Source organism: Ictidomys tridecemlineatus, chromosome 8 (assembly GCF_052094955.1).
Source record: "Ictidomys tridecemlineatus isolate mIctTri1 chromosome 8, mIctTri1.hap1, whole genome shotgun sequence".
NCBI classification, from domain to species: Eukaryota; Metazoa; Chordata; class Mammalia; order Rodentia; family Sciuridae; genus Ictidomys; species Ictidomys tridecemlineatus.
Window position 1 is genome coordinate 71,542,510 of NC_135484.1, and position 18,305 is coordinate 71,560,814.

An 18,305-nucleotide genomic window follows, 5' to 3' on the forward strand; every position below is an offset into this window, starting at 1 on the left:
CCCAAACAACCAAAGAAAAGGTTCCATTAAACTTTTTCCAAAGAACACCATTTTGTGAAAAGATAACACAGGAGAAAAATGCATATCAAGCATTTGATAAGGGACTTGCACTGAGAATATCTAAACAATACTTACGATTTAATAGTTAAAAAAAAAAAGACAACCTGACTTTAAAAATGGCAATACAAATGGGCGATGTCCACATGAAAAGAAGCTCAACATCATTAGACATTAAGGAAATGTATATTATTTAATACAAGTATGACTAGACTAAAAGCCAGATAATGAGTGTTTGGCCAGGGTGCCGAGAAATTAGAAAACTCCTACATTTTTGGTAGGAACATAAAATTATGTGGTCCCTTTGAAAATGGGTTGGTAGTTCCTAAAACAAGAAAACAAACTTACCATATGACCCAGTAATCCTCCTCCCACAAATGTATCCAAAAGAAAACATTGTCACACACAAACTCATGCAAATGTCCATAGCAGCATTGTTAATAGACCAAAGGTGCAAACCTACAGGACCAACTAATGAATGGATCAATGTTCTATCTAAACCATGGGATATTATTTGCCTATAAAAAAGAATGAAGTGATGGAACATACTAAATATAGAAGAACCTTGAAAACATGGTGAGCAGGTATAAAAAGGCTGCATATTGTATGATTCTGTTTAAAGTCTCTATAATAGACAAATCCATAGAGAGAGAAAGATTATAGTTGCTAGGGGCTAAGGAAAAGAGAATGGGGAGTGACTGTAACTGGGTGTGGGATTTTTTTTTTGATAGACATATAATACTTTATTTTTATGTTGTGCTGAGGATTCAATTCAGTGCCTCACCCGTGCTAGGCAAGCATGCTACCATGACACTATAATCCCAGCCCCTGGGTATGCAATTTCTTTGTGGGGAGATTAAAATATTCTAAAATTAGTGGTGATAGTTGCACAATTCTGAATATGCTAAAAATCACCCGTTAAAAGCATGACTTTATGGTATATAAATGATAATTCAATAAAGTTGTGGTAAAAAGTTATACCATCCATCTTGTGGTTCTCTCTCTACTGTTATCACAATAGTTCTTATGAACTATTCATAAGAATAGTAACAAAACAACTATTTCTTGAAAATTAACAATATCCAGGCACAATTCTAGAGTTCCGGTTGGTCCTTTAGAGACTTATTACAAGTGGAAGAAAGGAAAAACATCTTTTTGAATAAAACCCATAAAAAAAAGAACTTTGTTCTCATATTTCACTGCTAAATTTTAAAATTTCTGATCTGGGTTTGACCTCCATTACTGTAAGCAATAAAATAAAAATTCCCTGGATAATTTTGAGAAATAGCTAGATTTGGGAACCACTGAAAGAGAGTCCCTGTACAAATGCATTCCCACTCCCATTGTGATTTATAATTACAATTTGTAATTACATTGTAATTTGCTTTCCCAGCACATCCCACAACCGAAACTGCACATGTCAGGAATGATGTCCAAGTTGGCAGGTTCAGTAGCTGTCTCCTGCTCTCACCTTGCTTGACCTCTTCACTGCACTGACTGTTAACTATCCTCTTCCTGAAACTCTCCCTCTTTGGTTTCATAGCCAACTTCTTGTTCTTCTCTCCTTTTGTTCTGGCTGCCCTATGGATCCTTCAAGAGTTCTGCAGGGTGCAGTGGCAGATGCCTGTAATCCTAGCAACACAGGAGGCTGAGGTAGGAGAGTCACAAGTTCAAGGCCAGCCTTAGCATTTTAGAGAGCCCCTGTCTAAAATATAAAATAAAATGAGCTGGGAATGTAGCTCAGTGGTAAAACACCTCTAGGTTCAATCCATAAAATGAAAAAGAAAAGAAAAAAAGCATAGATTTTCCAAGATCCTGTGCTGAAACATGGTCTTTTTCTATGCCCCTGAAAGATCTCACTCTTTCTTGGGGTTAAACTACCATCCTATCCTAATGACTCCAAAACTATTTCTCCATTTCATGCCTTTTTCCTGAGCTTCAGGCTCAGACTCCAGCTGCTGCTGGCCATCTGGAAGTCTGATGTCTCCTCAAACTTCCACTAGTCAATATTTATCTCATCTCACCATCACGCTTGCCCACCTATAATGGATATCATCAGTTATTGGTAGTACCCTCCAACTAAACTTCCAGACCTACCTGCAAATGAGAATTTTGCTGTCGTTGATTTCTCTCTCCCATTCTCTCATCACCTAGAGTAGGAGTCACCAAATGTACTTCACTTCCGAACTAACTTGGTAATCTCATTCCTCTTCTCCTTCCCTTCAAGAAGGATCTCATCCATTTTAGTTTTTATAGTTTTCCTGTTCCAACTTATCCCAAGTAGGGATTCCTTAAAAAGTTGAAATGGATTATGTTATCCTGCTTTGCTGCTTTTAATTCTTTCTTCCCTACAGGATAAACCACAATTCTATTTCCATTCTGCCTCTCCCTCCTTGCCTCTGTTCCCATCTCCCTACATTCCTACCACACTAGATTCTCTATTTCTAGGACACAGAAGCAAGCAATAAATAGTTTTTAAACATGCAGTATTTTGTTCTGCAGTTAAACCTAACTGTATATATCTCTGTACTTCTAATGTACATAATTCCATATTGTAGGACAGGAATCAAACCTAATTTATGATGTTTGACTTCACACATTTCAGGGTCAGAGACCAAAGTTAATTTAACGCTCATGTTAGGAAAGAGTTTACATAATCATGAATTTGCATTTGGTTTATGCGCTACAAAACAAGAATATGTTTTATGATTTGATAAAATATGTTTTCACTGAAAACAAGCAAACAAAAAAGTGTGTATTTGGGGAAAAGCAGGAATCCTTCTCCATCAGAGAAGCACATTCTTAAACCAAGAAAGAAAGCAACATTCTGAAAACAGGTCATTCATGTGTTTCTCAGCATCTCCTGAACATGTTCGTGCACTCCTCTCCATGCACAAATCCACGCTGACTCCCTGCTGATGTGACAGACTGGTTTTATGCCGCCAGAGAGATGGATTAATGATCTCAGCAAAAAAGCTGGCATGTTCAAGAGATTTAATTTTTTTTTTTTTATGTAACAGTTTTAGCCAAAGCCGTTCTAGGGTTGAACGGAAGCAGAGTTTCCCAGGAGGGCAAACTTCTTGACTAATGGCCAATCTCTAACAGCACGGAAGGCAAAGCCTGGTGTTTGTGTCATGGCCTGGTGGGTGGTGTGTGTGGGTGGAAGAGGCACCAGAATCAAATAGTGACTCGGAAAATCAGCCTCACCAACCATGCCCTTGCAGCCCCTCGGAGCAGCACCGTCAGGAGGCTGAAGACGGAATCAATGGTTGAGCCAGGGAAGACCTGCCCCATTGAAGGTCACTGGAAAGCAGGCTGTTGCATCGTAGACATAGACAAAATGCCTTATTTTACAAGACTCATTTTGTTTTTGTTTTGCCTGATGGTTCTTGTGGAGAGCAGAAAGCCCAGGAGGAAGAGATGGACAGGACAGCTGGAAATGCCCAAGCCAAGGTAAGGTCAGGAGGGAGGGGAAGAAGGCCACTCTGCAGTAGCAGCTGTGGCACAGGGAGGAGGGCTGGGGGACACATCCTTAAATGTCCTATTGGAAGCCTTTCCCAGCCAGAATAAAAGCACAAATACTGTGTCGCACAGCAAGAAGGAAGCTGGACTAGATTGAGCCTTGCGTTCAGATGCCTCTGTTCAGCCACAGCGTTTTAAATTAAGGCAGATAGGCGTAGATGATGGGTAAAAATCTCTTTACCCTTCTTAGATTGTGCTGCTTTGTTTCTCAGGATTATGTCCAGTAGGAACCATAGAGGCCTGCTAAACAATTACAATCAAATATTTTGGCATGAGGGAATATATATATATATATATATATATATATATATATATATATATATATATATCCTGAACTCCTAGGAAAAAAGTGTAGGGCTGGGGTTGTGGCTCAGTGATAGAGCATTTGCCTAGCATGTGTGAGGCACTGGGCTCAATTCTCAGCACCACATATAAATAAATTAAACAAAGGTCCATCAACAACTAAAAAACATTTTTAAAAAATTTATATGTATAATATTTGAAATGATGCCTACAGTGTATATTTACTTACAGATTATATGCATGTACTTTTATACATATGTACATTAAATTAAGATTTGATTGCTTCCTTATTTTTAGGAAAAATACAAATAAGAGTTATAATCTCTCTCTCTGGCACCCCGTAGAGACTGCTTTTCTAGGAGACATAAATATTCTGTAAGGCCTATTCGTACTCAGCCTGAAAGCAAACAGATCAAATCTTCCAGAAGGAGAGGAAAGAGGCCCACCCTGGAGGGCTTATCCTGGTCTCGTGGCTAGAATCATAGGCTTGGAAGGACCTTGGAGGTCACGTGGTCCAGCCACTTCCCCAAGCTCTAATTTTAAGCCATGTGAACAGGTGATGTGTGAAGAGGAGGTTCTGGGGTCAAAGGGGATTGGGAAGTCCTGGTGAAGGTCATTTTAAACAGATGTCTTTGCAGCAGAACTTCTAAAAACTTCATTATGCAAATAGACATTGTGAAACTTGAGGGGGGCGGGGGTAAGTGTTGCAGTATTTCTTAGAAACAACAACAACTGTCTTGTGGAATTCCTGTCCCATAGAACATGCATTAGGAAATTGCCCACAGGGGCTCATTTTACAGGAGCATAAACAGTGACTCAGGAGCATGAATAAGTTACACAGTGTGCTGGTGGCTCCAAGGACTAGAACATAGGTTCCCAGTGCACTAAGACTGGAGGAAAAGTATCATCTGAAATTGTCTATCCCGAGAATGGTACTGGGGTTCAGCAGGAGCCCTGGGATTCTCAGGGACCTCAGCTGCAGCATCTCTATCACTTCTCAGAAGACCCAAGAGTCTCATTTCCAGGCACCTGCATGGCGGGAGGTCAGCTTGAATCTGATTCTCAGGGGCAGGACATTTTCTTGAATTCATCCCAGGAAGTGTTAAAAGTGGGAAGAGATGAACATACATATTCAAAGAACATAAAATAATTCTTGATCCAAAGCTGGGGAAAAGGATACCAAACACAGTTCTGGGCATTTCTGAATCTACCTGGGAATGCACATGGTCAGAAAATTACACAGCTGTATCTCCCTGTGACAACTTTCAGTCAGGCCTCTGACACTTAAGTTTCCAAAATTACTGTAATTATGGACACAGAGGAGGTACACTCTACTAGTCAAATGACCAACTCTTTCTGTTTAGTCTTACATTACTTCTTAGAAGTCCTGATCACACACTAACATGCATACCCAGTCATACACACCCATCACACACCACACACAAGGTTTCATAGTCACACACACAGTGTACATGGTCACAGTCACATGCCCCACAGATGTCCTGCACCCATAGTCACTCCCATGTAACACACGGTCACACTCACACACACTGTCAAGACATCTTGTATCCTGTCAGCCTTCTGGGCATCACCCTGGCCAAGATGCTCATGCAAATCAACTATTCTGCTTAGCAGTGGCTGTCTGGACCACTGCTTTCAGTTTCCTGATCCTTCATGTCCCTACTTATTGAGTCACTGCAGCTCCCTGAGTGCTTGCTCTCAGCTGTTGTTTTGTTCTATTCTTCCTGCTTCCTCTCCATGTTATCCCCACTACTGCACAAATTGGCCTCGTGACCACATGCTGGCTTTCCTTCTCCCTTGAGAGCTGAAAATATAAACCAAGCTCTGGACCGTGGGAGTCTTTGTCCTCTCTGGTCTCAGAGCCTGGAGTCCTCTTCATGTTTTATGTTCCCATCTACTGCTTCCTTGGGACACCTGCCTTCTCTTGGTTTGCATCATGTTCTGTTTTGCTGGACCAGTAAACACATTCACCCTCTGGCCACCCAGTGACCGTGACCCATTGCTAAGAGTCTGGGGAAAGAAAAGGAGTTAAAATGTTAAGGGAGCCAGGTTGAGACCGGGTTCTGTCACTCTCTGGCCATGTGGCTGTGTGTCCTAATCTTCCTGCTCAGTTTCTCCTGTTGAAGAGGAGATATGAGAAAGGGGTGAGGTGTGTCTAAACCCACAGCCAGGGCCTGCACAGAGAAGGGGTGCCATGTGCCAGGGCATGGTTATCATGATAACTACTGTTGCCAAACAGACCACAACAACATGACCCAGCCCTGCTTCCAAAGGCATGGTGATCACATTTTCTTCTACTCTCACCTCCCCCTACAAGGCTGGGTTTGAGTCCTGTGGAGGTCTGGCTGACCTGCTGTGGTTCTGAGGGCTAAGGCTGCCTGTAGTGAGTGCGGTCATACCTGTGAGAGGATGAATGGAGCCCCCTGCTCGGGCAAAGAGCCCAAGGCTAGGATCTTGGTGACCTGAGTTTGAGTTATCAAACAACTGGTCCCTTACAAAAAGTTTGAGCCCTTAATGGTGGTGGGATTTAAATCTCCTCTCTCTCATTGGGGTAGTGGCATTCTGGGACTTCCGGTTCTTTAATCCTTCTCTAAATAGATGTGGAGACTGTGTTGACAAGAGGGATTTGCTCCTGTGAGCAGAGGGGTAGTGAGGCGGCTGCACTCACAATTTAATGTCTATGATCTGCTAAGCCCTGGCTGAGCTCATCATCCGCCTTCCCTGGTGCCTTTGCTGGGGTTTATGGTCACGGCCCTTCACACTGTCACTGCCCAGAGAACCAGGCCTAGTCCCACTGACTCCTGGAAGCCAGGCTTGCGGAAAAGATGAGTGAGTGGAGGAAGTTCCTGGCCATGACCACACACACCCCTCCAAGTCGCACATCCAGTTCTAGGGGATGAAGTTCAATTGAAATTTTCCTCCAGGTGTGTGTGGCTACAGTGAGTCTTTCTACAAGCAAATCTGATTGTGACTCTTCCTCTATCTGCTCAACACCTTTGGTTGCTTTTTATTGCCTTTGGATAAAAACAGACTTCTTCATGTAACGTCCAGCGTTCCACCTGGCCCCTGTGTGTCCCTGCAGCCATACTGTCTCTCAGTTCTGTCTGATCATCATCCACTCATCCTCCAACAGAGGTCACTTCACACTTAATACGTCCTACATCAAGCTGGATGTGTTGTTTGTCTTTTCTTCCTTTCTTCCTCCCTCCCTCCCTCCCTCTCCTCCTCCCTCCTCCCCTCCCTCCCTTTCCTCCTCCCTCCCTCCTCCCTCCTCCCCTTTCCTCCTCCCTCCCCCCTCCCCTCCTCCCCTTTCCTCCTCCCTCCCTCCTCCCCTCCCTCCCCTTTCCTCCTCCCTCCCTCCTCCCTCCTCCCCTTTCCTCCTCCCTCCCTCCTCCCCTCCTCCCCTGCTCCCCCTCCCCCCTCCTCCCCTGCTCCCCTCCCCCTCCTCCCCTTTCCTCCTCCCTCCCTCCTCCCCTCCTCCCTTTCCCTCCTCCCTCCCTCCTCCCTCCTCCCTTTCCTCCTCCCTCCCTCCTCCCTCCTCCCCTTTCCTCCTCCTCCCCTCCTCCCCTCCTCCCTTTCCTCCTCCTCCCTCCTCCCCTCCTCCCCTTTCCTCCTCCCTCCCTCCTCCCCCTCCTCCCTTTCCTCCTCCCCTCCCCTCCTCCCCTCCTCCCTGCCCCCCCTCCCCCCTCCTCCCCTGCTCCCCCTCCCCCTCCTCCCCGCTCCCCCTCCCCCTCCTCCCCTGCTCCCCTCCTCCCCTTTCCTCCTCCCTCCTCCCCCTCCTCCCCCTTCCTCCTCCCTCTTCCCCCTCTTCCCCCTTTCCTCCTCCCCTCCCTCCCTCTTCCCCCTTTCCTCCTTCCCTCCTCCCCCTCCTCCCCTTCTCCTCCCTCCTCCCCCTCCTCCCCCTTTCCTCCTCCCCTCCTCCCCCTCTTCCCCCTTTCCTCCTCCCCTCCTCCCCCTCTTCCCCCTTTCCTCCTCCCCTCCTCCCCTCCTCCCCCTTTCCTCCTCCCCTCCTCCCCCTCCTCCCCCTTTCCTCCTTCCCTCCTCCCCCTCCTCCCCCTTTCCTCCTCCCCTCCTCCCCTCCTCCCCCTTTCCTCCTCCCCTCCTTCCTCTCCTCCCCCTTTCCTCCTCCCCCCTCCCCTTCCCTCCTCCCCTCCTCTCCTCCTCCCCCTTCCCTCCTCCCCCTCCTCTCCTTCCCTCCTCTCCCTCCTCTCTTTTCCTTTCTACCAGGGATTGAACCCACAGGAGCTTAACCACTGAGCCATATTACTAGCCCTTTATTGTTAATTTTAAAAAATTTGAGACAGGGTTTCACTAAGTTGCTTAGGGCCTCACCAAGTTGCGAGGCTACCTTTGAACTTGCAATCCTCTCTCCTCAGCCTCCTAAACCGTTGGGATTACACACTTGTGCTGGATGTGTGGTCTAAATGCCTCTAGGACATTCAACCGAAGGTGTTCAGTTAGGTAGTTGTTGGATGTAAAGGGCTAGAGCAGAAAGATGACTATTATTTAGTAACCATCAGCATATTGGTGACAATATAAACCACTGGCATAGGTAACCCTGATGAAATGAGTGCAGGGAGAGAAGAAAAGGTGGCTAGGACAGGGTCTTGAGGACCCTGGATGGGCTGAGGAGGAGGGGAGGCAGCAATGGAGACTGAGAGAGCATGTCCTACTGCTTTGTCCTAAAAGACAAAGTTTTTAATGGAGCCAGGTTCTGCCTGTTCTAGTAGGGCCACTGCAGGACCTGCGAGTGGGCATGAGTTGGGAGAGAAGGGCTGGTGAGTGAGGAGGTGACAGCAGTGTTGGAGCTCATCTTTGGGAAATGATTATTTCCTGTAGGAGGGAATCAGTTTTTGTGGGGCTTTTTTTGTTTGTTTCTTTGGGGCAGAATCCTTAGGATGGTGAAACTGTTCTGTATGATGCTGTCGTGGTGGCTGCATGTCCTTATGGGTCTGTCCATGTTCACTGACATCCATCACCAAGAGTGAACCCTAATGTAAGCACAAATGAGAAATATGCCAGTGCAGGTTCATCAGTAGTCACAAATGCACCACTGTGGTGGGGGAGGTACACCTGGGAGGACAGGAGGTAGGTAGGAATCAGCCATGCTGTGAACCTAAGACTGCTTGAAAGGTTAGGTCTTCAAACATTGTTTTTAAAAAGGAAAGAGTCGAAGAAGAAAATAACACCTATATTGCTATCACTGTCAATAAATTTTGCATGAAGTATGAGTTAGAGGAGAACAGGGGGTATAGACAGTTTTTCTGCCTACAGTGCAGGAAAGGTTCAAGAGGGGAGACTCTGGAATCCAGATTGGATGCTGACAGGAGTGCACAGGGAAAGAGGGAGAAGCTGAGGAGCTGGGGGGTTGAGGGCAGAACTCAAAGGGCTCTGTGGGGAGGAGGGTCAGGCATGTCTGCTGAGCGCCCAGGTCCTTCAGAGCCGCCATTGCTGAAGAACGTGAAAACAGGGCAGTTTGAAGATAGCAGCAGGGTTCAAGGGGTAGAGGGTGAGTGCATTAGAAACTAGATGAAACTGAATGAGCTGGGAGACTGTTCCAGGGCACCACCCATGCTGTTCTCTCTTCCTTCAGGTCTTCTCAAGCTCCCCATCTCCCTCCCGCACTCCTTCCTGGTCTCACACTTCTCTGCCACCTTCTAATGAGCTCTCTACCCCAACCCATCTCTCTGCTTGTCATTTTTTATGGCACTTGGCCCTTCCTGGAGTTACTTTATTTATCTGTCCACTTGTTCAATTGTCATGTCTCCCACTAGGTTATAAGCCCTGTGAGGACAGGGTCTATGCCCTCCCCATGACTGGAACAGAGATGGGCCGAATAGTAGTGCATCGGAACATGTTGAGCAGAGGAACTGGAGACCACGAATCTAGGAACTGTGCCACCAGAGTGTGGAAGGGCAGTCTATATGCATGTCGACATTTGGGAGGGACAGAATGAAGAGAAACAGGTGGTGCCAGAGCCCTCACCGGAAGTGGGGGAATGACTGGGAGGTCTAGGGCTGTAAAAGGGGGCCAGGCGGTTCCCAGAGTGGGGCTTACAGTGGAATCTGTTTGGGGCCCGGGCAACCCAACCTCCACCAGTTAGTGCAGAACTAACAAAGGGTTTTTGCATGTTGCCGAAATGTTATATATCTGCACTATTCAGATTAGTAGCCACTAGCACATATATATGGCTCGTGTAACTGAGAAACTGAATATTAATTTAATTTTAACTAAAATTTAAACAGTCACATGTGACTAGTGGCTACTTTATTGATCAGCACAGCTTTGATTCCCCTTTGAATCACACCATCTGAGGCAGAGCTGGTTGAGAATGAATTAAGAATTTCATGGGGAGAGGTCTCCGAGATCCCAAGAGGGGAAACGTGCTGCCTTCCTCTTACAGTTTAAATTGGAAACACGCACATTCGTTTCAAAAGCGAATAAAGTGTAATGACATGGAGAGTGAAACTGGGGTATGGACAAATGAACACTCGAAACCTCTTGGTTTATTTCTGAAAATCTTCTATATGCTGCATGTAGCAGAATCACAGTCCCTGAGAGGCAATCAAGTTCTTTCCGCATGGGAATTAGTTTTCTCACCTTTTTACACCTAAATCATCAGCATGAACAGGAGCTCTGGGCAGTTCCCTGGACTCTTTCACAGGTATTGGATTCAAGTGTGTCCTAGGGGTTCTTAAACATGGCTGTACCTTGGAATCACCAGGGGTTTTGAAACCTCTCAGTGCTGTGACCAAACCCATTAAATCCAAATCTCTAGGCTTGGGATTGGGTAGGCTTCAGTAGTTTGACAACCTCCCCAGGTGATCATTGTTAGTAGCAAGGTTTGAAAATCACTGGTCTAACCAACAAGACACAAAGCCAGATAGAGCTTATTGTCGCAAGGGACTGCACGATCTAAAAATGCTTAGTTTAGAGCAGTGCTCTTCAGCCTTGGCTCTCTGGGGATTAGCTGGGGAACTTTAAAAAATGCTGATGCTCAGGTCCCACTCAGAGATATAGATTTGATTGGTCTGGGTTGTGGCCAGAGCACCAGGATTTTTGAAAGCTCCAAGAATGACCCAAATATGTGGTTAGGCCTGAGAACCATCTGGATAATTTTGACCAAATAGGCTAAAATGAAACTGGTTAAAATTCCTTCTAGAAGCCATTGTCCTGTCATGCTGATCCCATTTATTGAATACCCACTGTGTACCAGGCATTGTGCTCAGTATGATAGACACAGAGCTGAACTCAGACCCAACCCTTTTAGAAGGTTAAGTGAGACACATGTAAAATAACTCAGGTGTTAGGCACAAGCCAGTGAGCCTGTAGGAAGAGCAGACGAGATGCTGTGGATTGGGTTGGCTGTGTGTTTCCCCTCTTCCCTTCTTTTCCTCTTTCCCCTCCCGCCCTCCTCTTCTTTTCTTCATTCTTGATTTTTTTTCTATCATTTTCTTTCTCTTTTTCTTGTTTGGTGATAACCTTGTCAGTAGACAATTGCTGTAGAGTGTTCTGGATTTGACTGCTTTGGGATTGTGTGTGGTTGAGGTGAAGACCAGGGTCTAGAAAGAACCAGCGCCTGCAGTGCTGGGTGGCAGCTCTGGCCGTCACCATCTTGCTGGGTGTTCAGAGCAACTCCATCCACCCATGGCCCTGACCTGCTGACTTCCCCTGTCTGTCCTGGGACGGAGGCCCCCCAGGGCCTCTGCAAACCTGCCACTGGGACTGATGGAAGAAGCATCAGGTCTGGCTGGATAAAAACATTATTTATTTTATATTTGTTTTAGCTGTGGATGGACCTTTATTTTAATCATTGATTTATGCGCAGTGCTGAGATTCGAGCCCAGGGCCTCCCACATGCTAGGCAAGCGCTCTGCCACTGAGCCACGACCCCAGCCCCAAAAACCATTATTTTAAGACTTTGACCACATTTTCCTCAGAAGCATATTAATCACAAAACCAATACTATAATAACATATGAGAAATTTTAAAAAATAATAAAATAAAAAGCATCCCCCAAAACACTCAAACCCACTATTTTCTTTTTTTTTTTTTAAATGAGAGAGAATTTTTTAATATTTATTTTTTAGTTCTCAGCGGGCACAACATCTTTGTTTGTATGTGGTGCTGAGAATCGAACCCTGGCCGCACGCATGCCAGGCGATCGCGCTACCGCTTGAGCCACATCCCCAGCCCCAATCCCACTATTTTCATTCAATCAAAACTTTCGGCAAGACATTTAGGAGCCTTGTGCCAGGTAGAATGCTGCTCTGCCCAGGAGGTCGTCCACCTTAGGAAGGCCTGATCCTCATGGTAGTCTTCCTGTGAGGGTTCTAGGTGGTGGTGGTGGGGTTCTTCAGCCCTCCCTCTCCCTGGCTGAGAAGGACAAGGCAGGATGGAGAAAAGTTGCCTACATACAGATAGATCCTGTTTTCTGGCTTTTCTTTGCAGTAACTCTTACAAAAAGAACCTCGACATGACCAAAATCGGAACAGGAAAACCTCAGCAGCTTCTCAGAGTGGATGACCACGACTTCAGCATGAGGCCAGCCTTTGGAGGTAGAACCATCATGTCCTCCCCTCACTGCTGGGTAGGGCCTTGTCCCCAGGGCCACTGCACATGCTGCCCCTTCTGGTTCTCTCAGCCACAGTCCCTCCTGGGGGCAGGTGATTTTCCCCCTCACAGTCAGAGAAGCCCAACCTAGCTTGTTGGAATCACTCTTCCTTGAGTAGAGAGAGCGGGCAGGAAGTGGTGGAGCTGTTGAGTGAAGGAGAAGTGGGTGACTCAGCTGTTTACCTTCACAAAGGAGACAAGCTGCTGCTGCCAGCTTTCTTTTGCTTAAAAAAAAAAAAAAACAAACCAGCAGGCAGGGAGGATCTGGATACAAAACAGTTTCTCTGCTTGGCCGCTCTGGCTAGCTGGAGGTTTCTGAGCCATCTAACACATTATAAAGACCCCTCAACACACCTGCCCCCAAAGGAGTGATGCTGCTTTTGAGGTCAGGGAGGGGAGGCAACACTGGTGACTCCTCAGGAACTAAAGAAATGCCACAGGGGACCCTGCATCCTGGTTTGGGCTGCCATAACAAATTAGCACAGGCTGGGTACCTTTGAAACAATAGAAAAATTCCTTCTCCCAGTTCTGGAGGCTGGAAGTTCAAGATCAAAGCACTGACCTTCTGGGTCTGATGAGGGAGGGCCCACTTTCTGGTTCACAGACAGCGCTTTCTCACTTCACATTAGGAAAAAGGTGGGGGGACTTTTCTGAGGTCTCTTTTATAAGGTCACAAATCCCATATGTGAAAGGGCCCCACCCTCAAGGCCTGGTCACCTCCCGGAGGTCTCACCTCCCCATGCCACCACCTTTGGGGTTAGGATTTCAATGTATGCATTTTGTGGGGACAGACACAGTCAGACATAGCAGTTGCCTGCTGTCTGGCCAGGTAGGGAAGAGGGTAAGCAAAGCGGGTTGCTTGGGATCCTTGGGTCAACTCCCTACTTGTACATGAGGGGAAACTGAAGCCCAGAGCGTTTCAGCAGATTAGCTACGGCAGATACAGACCCAGGCAGGCTGCTTTCCTTTTGCCTTTCTCTCTGCCCTTGATCCTTTCTCAGGACTCATGGTTCTCTGGGGGCAGTAGGAAGGAGTAAGATGACCTTTAGGCAGGTCACCAACCCTTTCTGAGCCTCTGTTTGCTTGTTTATAAAATGGGGACAGTAATTCCTAAGAATGGGGCTGTTGTCCGGATTAAGCAAGATAATGTATGTAAAGACCCTGACACATATTCGTTCTTGTCCCCTCAGAAAACCCAGCTGTCAGACCTTCCTCTTGTGTGACTGTTAAGGGATTAAGAAATTAATTTATCCTAGAGGCCTTTACATTTTAAAAGGCACTAAATTCCCTGAGTTCTGGCACCTGCTAAACAGATGGAGAAGAGTAGGCGGCAGATTACAGTCCTGTGATTCCTCGTTCCCACTGGTAACCTCATTTACCCTCTCAGGTCAAGAGGACACCACCAGATTTCTGGTAGTCCAGATTTCCTCGGGGCTCACCATGGGCAATTCTGCCAAGGAATTTTATAATAAATTCCTTTTACTGAATGACCAGCTTTAAAATGGTTGTTTCTGCTCCAAGGAATCTGAGATATCCCTATAAACTGGAAGCCCCACCTTGCTTTTCTAGAACAGTGCTGGTTAGCAAGGTGGCTAGGAGCAACAACAGCAAGAATGTAAATGACAGCTAACTCTGTTATAGAGAGCATCCGTGCCAGGCGTCACTTCAACCAGGTACTTATATAATGTAACTCTCCACCCCAAGCACTGGAATCAAACCCAGGTTCTCATACATTCAAGAGTTGTGTCCCCAGCCCATATATGATCTTCCCCTCCCCATATATAGTTTTAATGTAATCCTCTCATAAATTCTTTGAGGTAGACAATATTATAATTCCCAGGTAAGGAAACTGAGGCACAGAAAGGTGAAGTGAGTGGCCCAGGTCACACTACTGGGAAGGTTGAACCCTCCCACTTAGCCAGGTCTCTTGTCTCTACTCGAATGTCCCTTGATGCAGAACTGGAATAGACAATAGACAGGGGAGGCTCTAGCCACAACACTTTTAAGGTTATCTCCAAAAGTTTTATTTTATTTTATTTTTTGGTGGTGCTGGGGGTTGAACACAGGGATTTGTGCATGTGAGGCAAGCACTCTACCAACTGAGCTTTATCCCTAGCCCTATTTTATTTTCTTTTTATAGTTTAATGTATTTTAATAGCAAACTTACAGAAACAGCACAGAAGACAACATTAAAAACATGTACTCACATGTAGGACAACTCAGAAAAGTCTCGTGAATGGGTGGCATCTACTGTGATAAAAATGCTACAAACACCATTTAGTTCCTGTTAATAAAAAGTTTACTTGTTTTAAAAAATCCAAATGCTGGCATTGTCCAGAAAATTTTAACAGTTTTATTTATAATTGTTATAAAGTTGAACTACTGAAACTTGTTCACTGAAAAATTTTGACTTTCATTAATGTTCTATATCCCTGCATTTATATTAAAAATTCTCACACAGGGCTGAGGATGTAGCTAAGTAGTTAGAGTGCTTGCCTCACATGCACAAGGCCATGGGTTCAATCCCCAGCACCACAAAATTAAAAAAATAAATAAATAATAAAATAATAAAATAAGATAAAAAGAAAGAGAAAAAGAAGAAAAGAAAAAAATTTACACACAATGAAAATGAAAAACTGACCAATACCTGATTTCTGTCCCCTGTTTTTCCATTCACAATCATATACTTAGGTATCTTTTGAGCCTTTGGAAAAAAAACATCTAACTTCCGAACTACCAATAACGGGAAGAAGAGAAAAAAAAAATTTTTGAGAATGAAATATTCTCATCATAGTGAATTTTTAAAAATATTTATTTTTTAGTTACAGGTGGACACAATATTTTTATTTTATTTTATGTGGTGCTGAGGATCAAACCCAGTGCCTCACTCATGCCAGGCCAGCACTCCACCTCTGAGCCACAATCCCAGCTCCCATTATAGTGAATTTTTTAAAAATATTTTTTTAGTTGTAGATGGACACAATATCTTTATTTTATTTTTTAATGTGATGCTGAGGATTGAACCCAGTGCCTCACCCACCCAAGGCAAGCGCTCAACCACCGAGCTACAACCCCAGCCCCCATCATAGTGAATTCTTAAGCATGTTCTCCACATATGCAGTGTGCTAGTTGGATGTCTTTTGGCATAATTGTTACATTTTGGCATGGATACCACACAAGTGGTGTCTTCAAAAACGCCAACCAGATAGGCCTTGCCTGCCTTCTGCAAAGCATGAATAGCTGCACTCTGGAAGCACAGATTTGTTCTGAAGTCCTGAGCAATTTTTCGCACAAGACGCTGAAAGGGGAGTTGCGAATCAGAAGTTCAATGGATTTCTGATAACGTCTAATTTCACGAAATGCCACAATACCAGGCCTGTAACGATGAGGTGTCTTCACCCCTCCAGCAGAAGGTGCACTCTTGGGAGCGGCTTAGCCATGGTAGAAAGACCTCCTTATTTACCTGGCTTCTTCTTTAGTAGGAGCCTGGGAGCTAGAGGTGGCACTGGTGTTAGAAAACCACCAAAAGTTTTCTTTTAAAATCGGAAGGAAACTGAAATTTTAGGCAGAAGAAATCATTTTACTATATACTATTAACATATTCATCTTTATATCCATGCAATTGTTAAAAATATATGTATTTTTCATATTTTATATACTTTGCATACAGGAAGAGGTCCCTGAAGGCAAAAGTGCCCAGGGTCCTCAAAACTCCTAAGTGGACCTGCCTCATGGAGGTTCTGTGGGGCAAGTGTGCCTGGGTGTGAGTGGTATAGAAGCCCTGTGACTAAAGCATACTGGGGCACGGGGGGGCTAATAGTTGGTGGCAAAACTTTGGGTTTTTCTGTAACCTCTGCTGAAAAACTGAAAGTCTCATAAAAACAGTCTCTCCTTTGGGAGAAAGCAGGAGCCAGCTCTCAGGAATGGCAGGTGAAGGACTGCCTGCCTCATTCCCAGAAAACCTGGCCCTGAGCAGAGCCATGTAACCAGCTGCAGCCCCAGTCCGGGGCTCTTTCCCCAAGCCCCGTTTGAAGAGCACATTGGACTTTCTGTGCCCTGATCACTGCATCTGCTGGGCCCATTGGTGGGGGTCCCCAGAATGGGGAGGGTCAGGACAGTCCTCTGCCCCTACCTAGGTAAGCTTCTGACCCTCAGGAAGGGTTCTGACCTGGGAGAGGGAGGCCCTTGCAGGGGAAGGAGGCTTCACCTCCCACCGAGTGCTTTAAGACTTTAAGACACATCAACTGTCAAGATTGCAGTTACCAAAGCAGAGTGGGGACATCCCTCCTTTCCTAGATGTCCAGCTGTCACTTGGATGAAACAGGGAGGGGAGCACACATATGGGGGCTCCATGCCACTTTTAGCCCATAAGTAAAATTTGCTGTGCTGGGAATCCTGGCTAAGCAGGTAAGACGGGAAAATCCCATAAGGTGGCCTCCTACCTGTGGCTTCAATTGGTCTTTATAACCTATAATTCCTGGGGGCATCTAGAGATGGCTTAGAGCCAAGGAATCTTCCTCCCAGGAGTCCCCATTCCACCCATGCCTCTATCTGGGTCTCTATCAGCATTGTTCAGGGTAAGGGAGCGGTGAGGAAGAAGGCTGGGCAGATAGCATATAGGTGACGCTGTGCAACTCTATGAGGTTCTGATGGGTGTGGTGGTGTATGCTTGTAATCCCAGGAGTTTGGAAGGTTTAGGCAGGAGGATTGCAAGTTTGAGGCCAGCCAGCTTCAGCAATTTAGTGAAACTGTAAGCAATTTAGTGAGACTCTGTCTTAAAACAAACAAACAAACAAACGGGCTGGGGACTTAGCTCAGTGATAAAGTATCTCTGGATTCAATTCTCAATATCCCCCTCCAAAAAAAAAAAAAAAGTTTCCCTGTGACAGGCTCCTGTTTAGCAACAGAGCCCAATACCCCCTCCTCTAGCATCATGCACACTGAGTAGGGCATTTAAACCAAGATGTCCCCAGATAGCACATTGTTGTGGGTGTGTCCTCATTCCCATCTTTATTACCAAAGAGGACTTCCTTGTGGATTGATGTTTAAAAGTAATTGAGGAGAGGAAATTGTCTAAGATGAGATACCCTTGGATAACCTTTTCAGTCTGGGAAGAGAAAAGATTAAAAATCTAGCAGCTTCCTAATAATCCCAGGGATCAGTTGAAACAAAAATACCTTGTTTAAGCAACCAGCTGCCTCATGCAGTTGTGTGCCCTGGTTAGAACTTCCAGAGGCCCAGGGTTTCTCTTCCATTTGTTAGGAAAAAATTTAAAAATTAAATTTTAATTTTTACAAGTTGTAAAATATTGTGCACTTTAAATTTATGTAGTTTTGTTGGTCATACCTCAGTAGAGCTGAAAATAAATAAAATTTTGGTGAAATACATGTAACATAAAATTTACCATTTTAACTAATTTTAAGTGTACATTTGGCGATATTAAGTACCTTTATATTACTGTGTAACCATTGTCAGCATTTCCATAATGTTTTCATCTTCCCAAACTGAAAGTCCAGAGCCACTAAGCAAAACTCTCTGTTCCCCGTGGCAACCATTATTCTAGTTTCTGTTCCTATGATTTTGACTATTCCAGGTACAGTTTTCAATTAACTTTTGTGACTGGTTTATTTCACTTAGCATAATGTCTTAGAAGTTATCTGTGTTACAACATGTGACAGGATTTTCTTCCTTTTTAAAGTGGAATAATATTCTCTCGTATGTTTATACCACATTTTGTTTATCCATTCATCCATGGGTGGGCATATGGGTTGTTTTCATATTTTGGATAT

At 45.1% G+C, this 18,305-nt stretch overlaps 1 protein-coding gene across 2 annotated transcripts in view; it reads left to right on the top strand.

The window, feature by feature from the left end:
- Positions 1 to 3,049: 3,049 nt before the first annotated feature.
- The window catches only part of Gabrr2 (gamma-aminobutyric acid type A receptor subunit rho2), a 60,126-nt gene continuing 44,870 nt past the window's right edge, over positions 3,050 to 18,305 (top strand). The window contains exons 1-2 of one of the 2 annotated variants that reach the window (XM_021726007.3): positions 3,050 to 3,510; positions 12,355 to 12,461. In XM_021726007.3, coding sequence (XP_021581682.1) covers positions 3,323 to 3,510; positions 12,355 to 12,461 — 295 coding nt within the window. In that variant the 5' untranslated portion in view covers positions 3,050 to 3,322. The remainder of the gene's footprint in view (positions 3,511 to 12,354; positions 12,462 to 18,305) is intronic. The other variant, XM_005324709.4, reaches the window with a different exon arrangement.